Genomic DNA, 16,590 nt, shown 5'->3' with positions numbered 1-16,590 from the left:
GTCATTGCAGTTTCAATTACTTCACAGAAGGCAGTTCTCCTTGTAGTGGTGTAGGTGTCTACTACGGTGCACCCCAGGCCATCACTCTTGGTTGGCAGGTGCCAGTCAGGTTGATATCCCATCGCTGTCTGAAGCACCTCCAGAAATGTGTCTGCTGATTACCAGGCCTCAAATCAAATCGGAACTTGTCACGGAAGACAATTCTACTCCAGTCTATGAGATTTCAGGCCAAACCATACCTTGGCCAGCTAGATCACCAATCTCTCCCAAATGAGAATGTTTGGAGCATTATGGGCGTGTCTCTCCAACCATCTCAGAATTTTGACAATCTAACATGCCAATTGAACAAAATTTGGCATGATATCACTCAAGAATGGGTCTAGCAATGCTATCAAGCTGTGCGAACCCAAATAATTGCTTGCTTAAGGGCCACAGGTGAGCCAATGCATTACTGACTCCTTCAATTTGTAAAGGTCTTTCTCTTGAGTAAATCATTAACTTTTTCTGAAATTGTAATAATTTGTTTGTCTGTATAAGTATATCACATCTACCAGCTTTCATCCTATTCAGATAATATCTTCAAGATGTGTTTTCCGTTTATTTCTTAAGAGCATAGTAGTCTGGTTAAGAGAAAGAGTAATTAAACTTTTACCCATTATGAATATGAATAAACTCAAAAATACATCACAATACTAGAAGTAGAAATAATTCCATGTAGATTATACACTATTCGCTAAGGTACAGCAGGTAGTATCATATTATTGTGTAAAAGTCTATAATAGTTTACCAGTAGGCATCAGGCAGGAAGTTAAAAATTTTCAAATATTTAAAATCCTTCTATAATTTACCAAAATACTTGTGACTCAAAAATGTATATTCTGTGTAACTCTTAATCTTTATATTAGACAGATACTTATTTTGCAATATATATACAGTTGATAGTGGTTTGTATAAAGTTACTTAAATGCTTGGAAGTATTACATAAACAGTGGTTGAATATACAGAAAGAAAAGCAGTGGCAATTTTCAAAGTAGCTGTTTTTTGATTGTGTGTATATATATCTGAGGTATGTTAAAAAAAGGGGAATTTTTGCATTTTTTGTATAGAAATTTATTTATTCATCTAAACCAATGATTCCCATCTAAATATGCCCCATAATATACTAACTCCAGCACTTTTTTCTAATCCCCAAAACTCTACTGGAATGCAATTTCAATGTGGCCATTTATGGAGAATATGGAGAGTGGAACAGCGTTATAGTATTGTTTTTGGTCAAAAATTCATGAACAAGCACCAAAGCGTGAACAGGTAAAAAGCCACGAATTGTTTCACAACTAATTAAGGCTTTTTTTTTTCAGACTGATTCATTCAAATGTCATGGAACTTGTGGTGAGAACTCATGATGCACTATGCCATTAACAGTGAAGATAATAGTAAGCATAATCTTCAGATTTGACAAAATTTATCAAAATTTTATCAGTATTTGCAATCCAGAATGCTTCCACTGGGATGTTTGAGCCTTAGTTTGGATGTCACGTTAGAAAATGCACGTTTCACCACCTACTATGATATGTTTATGCATTAATGGTCACATCATCTTGTGACTCCTGAACAACTTGCATTCACTGTCATTTTTGTTAGAAATTTAAGGCTACTGGCATAAATTTTGTCACATGGGTGATAATTCAAAATCACTTCTTTCATTTTTCCATGATTTCATTGACTAATGTCGTGTTGGGGTGCCCAGGCCACTCATCAATTTCAGTCTTCATGGCCTTCTTCTAAAAACTTATACCATTTATAAACCTTTGTTTTCCTCACAGCAAACTTGACAATAGGAACAATTAACATTTCTAAAAACTTATTGCACTCTACTCCATTTTTAGAACAGAATTTATATCAAACTCTCAAATCTATTTTTACACAAAATAAATAGTCACCAATACTATCAAAATACTTATATCCTTTGTGCTAGATGATAACACACAAAATATCTGCTAGGACCATAACTGTACAGATACTTCTCTGCCATGTTTACCAACATGGTGATGAAAAAAAAATGTGTACCTTAGACTCATACATATATGACATAACAAAATTCCTGTTACTTTTGAACATGTCATATAAACTATTCTACAAGTAATTATGACAATTACCAGTTTGAGTAGATTAGTGTTTATCACAAGTTGTTGTATAGTATGTGTTGCTTCTGCTTGGTAATCAGCCAGTGAATGATTGTTCGTCCTCATTTTGTTTTTGTTATGAATACCAGACATTCTTAAGAAGAGCAAATTCACATTAAACACTCAGCTCCAGAAGAGGGAGGTCAAATTTTTTAATTAAGTTACACTCTTACTTGTTCACCACAGCACATGTAACATTCAGGAAGGCCCTCATACAAATTTCTGGCAAATGTAACATTAGTTCATCATACTGTCCTATGTACATACAGCACAAACATGTGACTGTCAGTGAAATGTCACTGAGGACATACATACCTGGTGAAGTTCTGATAGACCATACACACTCTACATCGAGAGGATAGCTGCCTGGGTAGCCAGGAGTTGCAAAGGATCCAGACTCAGATGTCAAATCTCCACCACAGGCTGGAACAAAGTGGACCAATTACAGATAAAATGTGACAGCTGATGAATAAACAGTGATGAAGTCACATACAATACAAAGAAATTATCATTTGTATTTCTAGTAACTCTACTACTGAAACAAGTTTTATTTTGTAATCTATCTTTTATCTTTGCCTCAGGCATATTAATTATGAACCAATATCCATAATTTTGTCCTAATATTTATCCAGTAGTGCCACTGCTGACTTTTTGTCTTTCTACAAATTTTCTTCACACATAATCATCATCAGCAGCATCTGCCATTTGACAGTCACTGCTAGATAAATGCCTCATCTAAAGCTTACTGTTCATTATCATCTCTAGCATTTGATTTGTCCTGTAAGATTTATAATGTCATCTACAAACCTTCCTTTATGCTGTGTCTCACTCTTTTCTAATCTCTTGGAATCCAGCAAAGAGCTGTCTTGGCCCACCTACAATCCTTTTACCTGGCTACAAGTACTGCTAACCTCCATTTCATTGTCATCACATTGTAGTTACGTCTTCCACGTCAGTTGTCTCCCCTTAATTCATTTGTTTGGGTTTCTGCCTCTGCCAATAATTCCCATCTGTTCTCAGAGCAATCATCAGCTATTGAATGGTTTCCACATAAAAAGTCCATGTCTCACTGCTCTAAGTCAAGACTGCTAATACATACTGGCAGTAAACTTTTCTTTTCAAATACATTGAAGGTTAAGATTTGATACTCCAACTTAGTTTACAAAAAGCATTCACTTTTTTAATATCTTTACTCTTTTGTTTCTTGCAGTTTTTGTTCATCCAGTGTTATCTTCAACTGCCCTAATTACAAAAATTCATTAACCAGTTCTGGGGTGTGTTTATAATTTGTGTCATTTTCTTTTTGATATGTTGGTTATATGTAATATATGTCTAATTATAACAGTGTGTCTTAGCCACCTTCAAATTTGCCCTAATATCAATACCATTATTTAACATACTACACAAAAATGTAAGGATTCTTGTCCACAGCTCCACATTTTGGAAGTCAAGTTCCCATCATCTGACTATCTGATTTTAACCCTTCATACAAACACACTTCCGAAAAGTACAATATAGTCATGAAATAAAAAACAATAATAATGTTTGGACAAAGGGGCAATTCTTACTCATTACTTCATTCTACAATTTTGTTCATGACTTGCATTGTTCAATATTCATTTCCAAGCCAGCTTTGTCCTTTGCCTGTTAAAAAATTTATTTTTTCTATGCGACTAGTGATCATTTTATTGAATTTTTTGTACATAACATGAACAAACAATAAAATGTGGTCCCCTCGGACATAAAAATCAAGACTGACAACATACGTTCTATTTAAAATATGTTTCCATTTTTTTACTTATTTATCTTTTTACAGCACCCTGATATTCATTTCTGTAATATAATTGCCTTTGTTTCTGTATGTACTCTATAAAATAAAAAAAATAAAGAAACAGAAAGAACAGTGCATTGACACTTTGGTTAAAGTAGACTTGTGAATGATTTTTCAGTGAGTTGAGTAGTGGAGGAAAACAATCAGCCAACGGTGCTTCTTTTTTTTTTTACCATATCACGCTCACATTACTGCCTGTTTAGTGTCAGTGATATGGTCTATCCTTCTTGTGAACTCTGAAGTACCCATTGTTGTCTTCTTGTTACGATGTACTGTGAAAAGTGGGAATCTGTATGTATGTTACAATAAATGTTTCCTTTCAACAGCAATCTGCTGTGCATCTGTGTTAGCTTCCTGCCATTTTTCTAAGGAATATTCACAGGTTATGAGGACAGGATCGACAATCCACAGTGACAGGGAGTGAGAGTATCATCTAAATAACAAGACATGATGGAAGGTAATTTGAAAGGCTGAGAGACTCCAAGTTCTGAAAATTTTCCATTTGTTGTGAATTATGAAAGGGTTTATTAAGAGATATTATGAAACACGTGTTACATTGGTAGATGTTTCTGAACTCAAGAAAAATAAGCAGGACCATTTTCTCACTACACTATATAGTTAGAGATATGTAAATTATCAAACAAAGTGGGGAAATGAAAAATTCAACTGTCGAATAAAGTGGTTACCATGTCTCACTGCAAAGAAATAAGGGAATTCTCATATGTAAACTGTGCTGATGTGTGAGTGAACCTGCCATGGGAAATGGACCCACAGTGAACGAATGGAAACCAAACAAAAGGGCAATGGGAATTCTACTAACAGTGGATGATAAGTCACTTGATGATATACACTGAGGCATCAAAAGTCATGGAATACCTCCTAATATTGTGTCAGACCTCCTTTTACCAGGTGTAACGTAGCAGTTCGATGTCACATGGACTCAATAAGTAATTGGAAGTTCACTGTAGAAATATTGAGCCTTGCTGCCTCTAATGCTGTGCATAATTCTAGAAGTGTTGATAGTGCAGGATTTGGTGCACGACCTGAGCTCTCGATTACGTCCCATAAACTTTTGATTGGATTCAAGTTGGGCAAGCTGGGCAGCCAAATAAATCTCTCAAATTGTTCTGATTGACCTTCAAACCAATCGCAAATAATTGTGGCCCAGTGACAGGACACAGTCATACATAAAAATTCCATGGTTGTTAGGAAACACAAAGCCACATTTGACTGAAAATGGTCTCCAAGTAGATGAACATAATTGTTTCCAGTCAAAGATCAGTCCTGTTAGATGAGAGATCCCAGTCCATGCCGTGTAAATGCACCCCAAACTATTATGGAGCCACCACCAGCTTGCACAGTGCCTTGTTGGCAACTTGGGTCCATGGCTTTGTAGTGTCTGTCGCACACACCCTACCATTAGTTATTACCACGTGAAAAGATGTCTCATATGACCAGGCCATAGTCGACTAGTGTCCAACCAATATGGTCATGAGTCCAGGAGAAGCACTACATGCTACGTTGTACTGTTAACAAAGGTACTCACATTGGTCATCTGCTGCCTAGCCTATCAACCCTAAATTTTGCTGCACTGTCATAAAGGATATGTTTGTCACACATCCCACATAGATTTCTGCAGTTATTTCACAAAGTGTTGCTCGTCTGATAGCACTGATAACTCTACACAAATGACACTGCTCTCTCTCTCTTGTTAAGTGAAGGCTGTCAGCCACTGTGTCATACATGTGAGATATAATGCCTGAAATTTTGTATTCTCAGTGCGCTCTTGACACCATGGATCTTGGAAAACTGAACTCCCTAATGATTACTGTATTGGAATTTCTGATGCCTCTGGCTCCAACTACCATTAGATATTCAGAGTCTATTAATTTCCATTGTGTTGCCATAACTACGCTGGAAATCTTTTCACATGAGTCACCTGAGTACATATGGCAGCTCTGCCTGCCCTTTTATACCTTGTGTATGTGATACTATGACCATCCATATATGTGTGTACTACTGTCCTGTGACTTTCGTCACCTCGATGGACAGGACTGCAATACTGTGACAGAAATATCAGATGCACTGAAAGAATCCCACACACATTTTGATTTGTGGTATGGAATGTTTGCATTTAAAGAATACATGAGCATGGAAAAGAAAGTTTACAAACTGATGTTAGATTACCTATAAAGACACAACACACTGCTGTTCAAAGTGTGTGGTTCTGGAGTAAAATTATCAGACAAGCAAGTAGCTGTGCATACCTTGATGGATCTACCTCCCGTATATGAAACTTTTTCAAGAAGTATGTGGCATGATAAAGGGTATAACTCCTAAAAAATTCAAAAACTACCTTTTAAACGAGAACAATGACTTACAAACATGAAATGTAAAAATGAGGTGAGAGCATTAAAAGTTTTGACAGTCAAGAGGCCAATCACAACAAACAAAGCAGGGCAGTAGTGTTCAAAGGGGGTGAAGGTGCATCAACAACCAGCCTGGTAACAGTCACGGCAGTTACAAAAAACATATGACTATGATCCATGATTTTTGAAGTTGTCAAGTGTACAGGCATACTGGAAAAAAATTGCCCACAATTTGCATTTCAAACAGTCAGCAAGCAAACCATAAAAAGGAGATAGGCAAAACATAATTACTCAAAATGTCATCCTACAAATGAATTAAGTGTGATGATATTGGACACTGCTGTGTATTCAAATGCAACACACACCACTTTGTAAAAAATGAAAAAAATGATGTGTGGCTTCTGGACAGTAGAACAACAGACCACATGGCTTACCAAATTGAAAATTTTGTCCCTTTCACTGAATCTGGAGTGTCAATAACAGCAGCTTGTGGAGGATATTTGCAAAGTACTGGTTTCAGCATTGAGTGCATATACCTACCGGAAGAAGATGGAGGACGAACAGTGAACTTGCACAATACGTTGCACATTCCACACATCTTATGTAATGTGATATCAGTCCATGATGTGATCGATAAAGCAATGATGATATCTTTAACAAAAACCTTAAATCATAAGGTCTTCAAAGAAAAGGAACTTGTACTACATTACTGAAGGCAGCTCCAGCGTATCAATGCAACGATGTGGTCCTGTCACAAATCTTGCAACTAGTTAATGGATTTATGGCACCATAGGATCATGTAGATAGAGCTAAGAGGCAGGTAAAATATAGTGGGATAGTTCTTGGAGCATTAGATGACCAGTTAAATCAGTTGTGCTGTGTGTGCACTGAAGGCACCATGAAAGTCAAGTCATTACCCAAACAAACTGAAAACAGAACAAATGAACTTCTGTGTTGGGTACACAGTAATGTAATGTGTACATCTGGCACATGATCACTTGGTGGGGCGAAATATGTTGTCACATTCATTGATGAATACTTGAGATATGTGTTAATATATTTATTAAAAGTAAAAAATGAAGTGTTTCACTTGTCATTCATTCAAAGAATGCAAATCATTTGCAGAAAATTTTCAACAGAAAAGAAAAGGAATGCAACATTCAGACAATAGGGGCAAATATATGACTACAGAATTGAAAGATCATCTGTGAAAATAACGAATTCAGAGGCAGCTGATCATCCCCAGCACCTCAACAAAATTATTTCCCAGAATGGTTCAACCAAACCCTTTGAAATGCTGTATGACGTAAACTTTTAGAGAGTGGAATGCCACAAAATTTCTGGCAGCAACAATAGCAACAGCAAAGTCTTGCAAAATAGATACGTGACAACAGCAAATGATGAAGAAAGTCCCAAAAAATGATGGTGCGGGCAAAAGCCAAACATTGATCATCTGTAATTATTTGTATGTGACACATGGACAGAAATGAAAAAGTGATGTGGTTCAGTTGCACCAAAAGCAACTTCACGTAATGGGTGCATACTCAGAAATTGTTGTATTTGATAAAAATATCTAGATTGGGTATGATTTGATGTACCAGTGGCCATTCAAATGAAAGCAGACAGATGGACACAAACAGAAATAAGCTGCTCATACTGCCGCAGGCCAGTATCCAGCATTATGCTAGAAATAGTGACTTCCAGAAAACCATCTGAAGATGAACCTGAAAAGGTTCAAAAACTGGTTCATGGAATAATAAATAACTATTCAAAACAGTAAGTTGTTGCAGTTTTATGTATTTATATTATAAGGGATGCTGTGATCCACAGCTGATACGTGTGTTTACTTAATGATTTACAGTCTGAACTCATATTATCAACATGTGGATGATATACCACTGTACAGTGAGAAAAACTGAAATGAAGAAAATGAATACCCGTCTTAAGCGCTGAAATTGGAACAATGAATTTTGGAACAGCACAACATGTACAGTCAAATTGAGTTATGAGACATGATGGAACAATAATTTTAAATCAAAACCCTCTGCTCATGAACACAAAGCCACAGAATGTGACAGATGAAGATAAGCTCAATGAACAGGACACATCAAAATACAGAACTCCAATTGGAAAATCTTCTATACTTGGCAACAAGCACATGGCCAGATACTGTGAAGTATTAAGCCATTTCAGGACCAATTAAAGCTTGAATGCTAGTGTGCCATTAAACACTATCTTCACACTACATTTAAATGATGCTCTTGCTTACTGTAAGACTGGTAAGAAAATCAAAATGCGTACTGATGCAGACTGGGGAGCTGATCCATATCACTTTAAATCCTTTACTGGATATTTGACAGTTTTTTGGCGTATGGCAATAAGCTGTAAACAACAAACTGTTGCAAGTACCACTGAAGGAGACTTTGTTACACCAAGTGTATTGCAAAAGAAGCAAAGTGGATGAATCTCAGTGGGATTGGGCAATATTTTTGTCTGTCCTATCCTATAAAGATTTTTATTGAGTATCAAGGGGCAAAGAAACTTGGTGAATACTGTAAGGCTTCAGAAAGAATCAAGCATACGGATTCACTGATAATCAAGGGGCACGGAAACTTGCTGAATATCGGAAGGTTTCAGAAAGAGCCAAGCATATGGATACAAAGATTTTCTGTGTGCAAGAGGAGGTGAAAGCCAACAACATAAGTTTGGAATATATTGCACGTGATAAGACTGTCACTGACTACTGTAAGGCTTCAGAAAGAATCAAGCATACGGATTCACTGATAATCAAGGGGCACGGAAACTTGCTGAATATCGGAAGGTTTCAGAAAGAGCCAAGCATATGGATACAAAGATTTTCTGTGTGCAAGAGGAGGTGAAAGCCAACAACATAAGTTTGGAATATATTGCACGTGATAAGACTGTCACTGACTGGCTGACAAAGGCAACTGACAACCTGAGGCCGATAGCTCATAGGAAATCAATGGGGGTCAATCACCATTGGGAGGGAGGGGGTGAGGTGGGGGGGGGGGGGAGGAGTGGTGAGCTGGACTATTTTCCTTGTGAACTCAGAAGTACCTGTTGTCTACTTGTTATGGTGTAAAGTCAGAAGAGGGAATCTGTATGTATGTTAAAATAAATGTGTTCTTTCAACGGTGATACACTGTGCATTTCTGTGTGCACTCCCTGCCATTTTTCTAAAGAGTGTTCATATTCAGTTGGCAAATTTTGACTTATCAGTCTCATAATGTAGATATTCCAAATAATTTGATTAAGGTACAGGAAATACATACTAAATGAATAGTGAAATTTCATCATAAACGTAAAACAACTAATGTTAATAAAAGTGACCTTGTATGCTGTCTAATAAGATTATTATTTCGAAAAAATATAGATAGGGAACAGTTATGATTTGTAACTTCTAAAACAACAAATGTGTAATAGGAACTACACATGTATCTAACAATTTTCTTCAGCAGCTTCAGTATTTGAGACACACTATTTGAACTGCCACAGAAAACTAACTTTAAATCATGACAGATTACATAAAAGTATCAAATACTATTTTTTGTGGACTTGTATCAGTAGCTTTTGCTAAAATTTGCATTGTAAATGTGAAACTGTTTTTATTTATTTATTTTGATAAGAAGTCAACATGGATATTCCAGCATAATTTCTTGTCCACATTTAGTCCCAAAATTTGATAATGATAACTTCTTCCAGAAGTTGGTTTTTACACTGCTTTTTAAGCTCCATACATTTTGAATGTTTGGTTTTCGAATGTACCATATGGGCTTTTGCAATAGTCAGTTTCACTTTATTCAACTGGAACTAGTTTTCTAGGGTGTCCAGTGTGTCCACAACAGAGCTAAGAATTTTGTCTCCACCGTAAGCTTCAATTAAATAAGTGAAATCTGAGGACAATTCAAAGAAAAGATTCCCTAAATTTCTGGTCACCTGGGACTGTGAAATATGAGGGCAATTCAAAAACTAACAGCAAACTATCAGTACTAAATGCAATTAACACATCAGGCATTTGAAGCTCCCAGGAAGTGAAGATGCATGTTTTGAGAAAGTTCCAACATATGTCAACAGATGACATGACAAGCTGAATAAGAAAGGCAGTTGAAACAAAATGACCGCAGCCCTAGCCGTGGGCTCCCTACAAGAGCAGCTAGCAGTAATATGATTTTTGTGGTCATAGGACATAAAACCTTGACAAATCCATAGGAGGAAATTGGAAAGGTATGTAGATAGCTACATCACTGACAGAATAGTGTATGAGGAGGTAGATGCCTGCAAAAGTAGACATACATCAGCAACAGATGAAACACACTTTGGCTGTCCCAGCACAGCCATTATTGACAAGAATGCAAGACATGCTGACACCATGATTCATAAGAATGGCATATTTCTCTACAAACTTTAGCCAGGAAACTATCACAGTTGGGTCCACTCATCCCATTATTAGTGGGGTCCTCAAGCACTGTTTTTTGTGTGCACGATGGGTGCCTAGCATGCTCACTGGTGAACAAAAGACGATGTATGTTCAGGCTGTCACATCATTTCTGCTGCAATATAACACTAAAGGACATGTCTTTCTGACACCTATTGTCACATAAGATGAAACCTAGGTGCATCACTATGAACCAAAAGCCAAAAGATAGACTTCAGAATGGAGACACACATCTTCTCCAGCCATGAAGAAATTCAAGTCTCAGCCCTCTGCCGGAGAGGTCCATTTCACACTCTTCTGGGATATGAAGGGCCAATTTTGGAGTACTATCAGCAAAGAGATGCAACAGTGAATACGGCCCATTACAGTGCCACGTTGGAGTATGAACTAAAGCCAGTAATATGAAGTAATTGCAGAGGACTTCTGTCTGGAGGCACTCTCACTCTTCACTACAATGTGCTCTCCCACAGTGCTGCTGCAACTCTTACCATCACTCAGAGATTGTGGTTTTAGGTTGTGTTGCATTCTGCATACACTCCTGATTTCGCTCCTTCAGATTACCACGTGTTTTGACCCCTCAAGGAAGCTATCAGAGGACAACAATGTGACAGTGGTGATGAGGTTAAAGAAGCGGTGCACTCTTGGTTTTGGACACAACGAAAAACCTTTTATTCAAATGTAGCAGAAACGTTGGTAGCACAGTATGAGAAGTGTCTAAAAAAATGAGGGTAGTTATGTTCTAAAATGAAATCTTGTTTATATCTGTAAATGAAATACATGCTTTGCTAACAATAATTTCCAGTCACTTTTTGAGTCACCCTCATAGATCACATTTGTTGTTTATGCAACATGCAGGACATAGACAATCCAGTAGGAGCTCCACAATCTGTGGTTTTCTGTAGTCACATCTGCTGGTATCTACAGAAAAGACCATATCTGGAGGTTATTGCTGGATCTTTCAACTCCAAAACGAATATGGTTGAGTGTCTCCCACATCATCTAATTCTGTTCATGCCCAGCTCGAAGGGTTTCTGAAGAGGAAGGCCAGATAGAGTTATTCTCAAGTGGCGATATCCATGATATTATTGTTTTCTTGCTGTATCTGCTGTTGTTTTCTGGACTGAAGTGGTCTTAAGGAAACTTCTTCTGGACCTCAACCTTGTGAGTGTGGAATGTACCTATGCAGTGAATGATTTTTGATAAGTTAGATTAGTTCTCTTCATGTTGACAGCTACTTTGCTTTAAAAATCTGGTGGTGCAATGCCAGGGAGGTGGTAGAGCTTTATGTATGGCGTCAGTTTCAAACAACTCATAATAAGCTTGCATGTTTTGTGTAGTGCCTTTTCCATTATGTTTGCTTGGTTGGATTTGTACCAGACTGGGCATGTATAATCCACGACACTCTAACATTTTACTTGTGATGTCATTCCCTGGGATTGGGATTGGGATTGCTACCAGTGATCTTCAAGGGATATTATTTTTGACTTCTACCTGCCTTCTCACATTCTGACAATGCTGCTTGTGAGTCAGAGTGTGATCCAGAGTGACTAACAAATATTTTTGATATGTCATATTTACTAAATGTATCCCTTGCCATGTGATGTCAAATTTGCAGCATGCCTGATTGTGTTTAAGATGTTTCAGCTGCATTTCAGAAAAGCTGGTTGTTAGAGTAATAGGCACTTAGCTACCTCCATGTCTATCATGTGGGTTTCAACATGTTCAAAAGATTTCCTTGACTTGCTTGCCCATCATTATTGACATAAAGCCTACTCCTTGTGTTCACCAAAAATGGGTTGTCATTGACATAAACATTATATACCATTGGTGAAAGAACACTTTCATATGGCAAACCTCTTGTTTGACACCTCCATTTGCTACACTAACCATAGAAGTCCACATAAAATCTACTGTTCTGGAGTAAACTTTGAATAAGCTTGTTGAATCCATAATATTTTGTTATCCTTTAGGTCTTTTGTGACAATGCTTTTTGTCCGACAGTACCACAAGCAGCAGTCAAGTTAATAAAAGCTATGCCTACAATATTCTGGGTTTCAAAGCCATTCTCTCAATAAACTGTGTGACTGAGGTCCTAAGATGTATAGTTTTTTCCTGGTCTGAAACCTGTTTCTTATTGTACTAAAGCTGGTTCTATAACTTGACCCAAACGATTCAACAACATTTGCTCAAAGATTTTGAGTAGATGGCATAACAAGGATAATGGCCTGTAATTTTCTGGCCCATATGCAGATTTTCCACATTTTAACACTGGAATCATTTGTGATTTCGTCCAAGTTTTGAGGAAATTACAGTATTGAGATCCTCCAGTTGTCTGAATGTCCAAATCAGGTATTAGAAGCCATGAAATCAATAAAATTAGGCACTAGATATATAGTGAAATCATTTAATAGTACACTCCAAAAAGAATATAAATTTACAGGATGTTTTCTTTATTCCAGTTCTTGTCTGTGCTATCAGTCCCTCTGCTACATAATTGGTGGAAATCTTTGTTCATTCCATTATTTTTTTCCAGTATTATAGAAATCAAGAAATGAACACTTACACTGTCAAATACAGAAAAACTTCCTAATTTTCACCTTCCTGGTTATTTATAAGATTTTGGTTGATAGTCAATCATATGCAATTCAATCATTAATAAATATGATAGAGGGAAACATTCCACATGGGAAAAGTATATCTAAAATATCATTAATAACTAATACAGAGAGGAAAAATGGTGAGTTTATGTCGCACTGTCATTGCAATCAAAGTAAAATACTTAATGATACAATAATTCCTGTTTTCCTTACCTGATCTTGCAACAGAATAAAATGCAATAAATCTACCATCATGTACACCACTCATTGTAAAAGCATTAAGAAAAAGTGCATTGCCATGGCTGGTAATATGTGGTGGTATTCTGGAACCACAGTACTGCCCCAGGAGTGTAGCATTAACATTTTCACCATCACGAATCTCTAAATATTCTGGATAACAGTCAGGCCCACTAGTCTGTGGGAAGTCCAGGTGGGTTATGGTAAGTGTCACACGATCATCTAGAAAATAAAACAGTAAAATGATTACTTAACATGTCATATATTAATTATGACCATGTATTTGATAACATACAATACATTTAAACATTTGCTTCACATATAGTGTTCAATAATGTTGTGAAATAACACAAAATCTGTTAATATTTTATTGCAAAGTCTGAGATTCCAATTTTTGTTTCATTTTGTTAGAGCCTCAAGAGTGAGGCTAAAGATGCAGGCATCAGATTGGGTATCACAGTGTAGCCTATCAAGTACTTCACTGTTATTGTGCAACAACACTTTCAACTCAGCACATACCGAGCTTCTAAGGGGATGGTAGTACACAGTTCCATCAGACATCTGTCTTTATGTCATCAGTGTCTAACCTAAGATTGTACAAGCAGACCTGTGACACACTATCTCCAGTAAAAGTTAGACACAAGAAGAGAAATAGGGATGACGAATAGACAAAGTAGGTGTGCAGGCAAGAAGGAAGTTGTGTATAGGGTTGGAGTGGCCAGGAGGGTTATAGGAATGAAGGACTTGGATTATGATCCAGCAGATGTGCTCCTTTAGAGGTTAGTTACACATTTCATGTGTCATTACTGCAAAAAAAGTCAACTGACAGGCAACTTAATGTAATTTCTATTTAAATATGGGTGCATCAAGTTCTTGGATCTTTTCATTGCTTTTACACAGAACCACAACTTCCTAAGACCTTCTCATATGTCTTTCATCCGTATCCATTCACCACAGCATTTGGTGGTTATAGTACTAACTTACAACACCAGAAGATTGGTGTATAAGAGCGCAAAACTGGTCGTGTGTTAAATAGAAGGACCTTACAACTGTATCGATATTTTTAACATATGCTACAATGCTCAGTTGCAGATGTTCCAACGACATGATTGCTTGTTCTTATACATGGTGCTGTAATACTGAATAAGACAGGAAACACAGGCACAACATGATGATGATTGAAACTTTCTGGCAAATTAAAACTGTGTGCCCGACCGAGACTCGAACTCGGGACCTTTGCCTTTCACGGGCAAGTGCTCTACCAACTGAGCTACCAAAGCACCACTCACGCCCGATACTCACAGCTTTACTTCCGCCAGTTCCTCGCTTCCTACCTTCCAAACTTTACAGACGATGATTATTTATTTATTTTTTTCCATTTAGCTGTACATACCTGTTATTAAGTGCATTTGTGGGTCATGATGTACAAATCTGTTAAAAACAAATGTAAACAATAATATGTACATTGGATAAATGATATAACTGTGTAGTTGGGTGTTGAGTAACTCAAATCTTATGTATTTAAGATACTGTGCCACATGGTTCCCTCCTGCAGAACACAGTTACTCAGAACTACCACTAATTTCTAGATTCTAATAAGGCTGATTAGTGCAGCAGATTTAAGCTCTGCAAATAAAGGTTTGATCTTTTACTAGAAAAGTTTTTAATGGCAACACAATTGAACTTGACAAAGAGTAGTGGAGAAAGAAGTCTACCTTCCATAGAAATAATGGGCTGCTGAATTGTATATGAATGTGATCTTCAAGATGTTGATTGCAGCACAAGAATCTAGTCTTGTTCATCCATGGTAGATAGTGTGCCGCCTGTGTGAAGGTCATAATTAAATCCAGAGTCATTGCTATTTAGAATTTCAGCTGCAGAATAATTAGGAATGACAGCATCAGTCAATTCAACACCAAATGCACACCAAGATAGCTCCAGCTTCGAAATCCATCAATCCAAGTGCTCTAGCTTTTGTGCGAGCCCACTTCCATACATCAAAATCATACACAGCCATGGAATTAGCCCTTGCCTCTTGAAAAGTAGAACAAACATGCTCTGATAAGACCTTGAATTTCTCATGTTTTCTCCCTTACTGTTCATAATATCACAAAAATGATACATCATTCTTATCCTTGACTCTTCTGAAGTGATGTATACACTGATCAGCCAGAACATTATGACACCTACCTAATGGCCAGTATGTCCACCTTTGACACAGATGACAGTGGCAGTGCATTCCGGCATGGAAGTAATAAGGCCTTGGAATGTTGTTGGAGGGAGTTGGCACTACAACTGCACACACAAAACATTTAATTCCCACAAATTCCAGGGAAGAGATTGATGAGGTCTGACATCACATTCACTCACAGTCCAGATGTGTTCTATTGGGTTAAGATCTGATGAATCTGGGGGAGAGCACATCAACTAGAAATCATCACTGTGTTCCTCAAACCACTCCATCACACTTATGACATTGTGATGTGGCACATTATCTTGTTGAAAAATACCACTGCTATTGGAAGAGATGATCGTCATGAAGCAGTGTAGGTGTTCCACGACCAATATATGATACTTCTTGGCCATCATGGTGCTTTGCACAAATTCCACTGGACATATGGATGCCAAGAGCATTATGGAGCTGCTGCCAGATTGTCTCCATCCCACTGTACAGGCATCAAGGGGTTGTTCCCCTGGAAGACAATGGATATGCGCCCTCCCATCAGTATAATGAAGAAGGTATGGGAGTTCACTTGACCATGCGTTGCTCTACCACTGTGCGAAGCCCAGTGCTAATGGTCAAGTGCCCATTTCAGCCATAAATGCCTATGTCATTGCATTAACATGGACACATGCATGGTTCATCGGCTGTGAAAGCCCATCGTTAGGAATGTTCAGTGCACTGTCTGTTCAGGCA

At 37.4% G+C, this 16,590-nt stretch overlaps 1 protein-coding gene across 1 annotated transcript in view; it reads right to left on the bottom strand.

Moving 5' to 3' along the window:
* Positions 1-16,590, bottom strand: part of LOC126285435 (cubilin-like) — a 780,558-nt gene that overhangs the window by 374,475 nt on the left and 389,493 nt on the right. The window contains exons 35-36 of the mRNA XM_049984824.1: positions 13,650-13,895; positions 2,499-2,606 (exon numbers count right to left, since the gene is read on the bottom strand). Coding sequence (XP_049840781.1) covers positions 2,499-2,606; positions 13,650-13,895 — 354 coding nt within the window. The remainder of the gene's footprint in view (positions 1-2,498; positions 2,607-13,649; positions 13,896-16,590) is intronic.

The sequence above is a fragment of the Schistocerca gregaria genome, chromosome 8 (assembly GCF_023897955.1).
Source record: "Schistocerca gregaria isolate iqSchGreg1 chromosome 8, iqSchGreg1.2, whole genome shotgun sequence".
In the NCBI taxonomy this organism is placed as follows: Eukaryota; Metazoa; Arthropoda; class Insecta; order Orthoptera; family Acrididae; genus Schistocerca; species Schistocerca gregaria.
The sequence above is the reverse complement of the archived record's forward strand: the minus strand, read 5'-3'. Positions and strand labels throughout refer to the sequence as shown.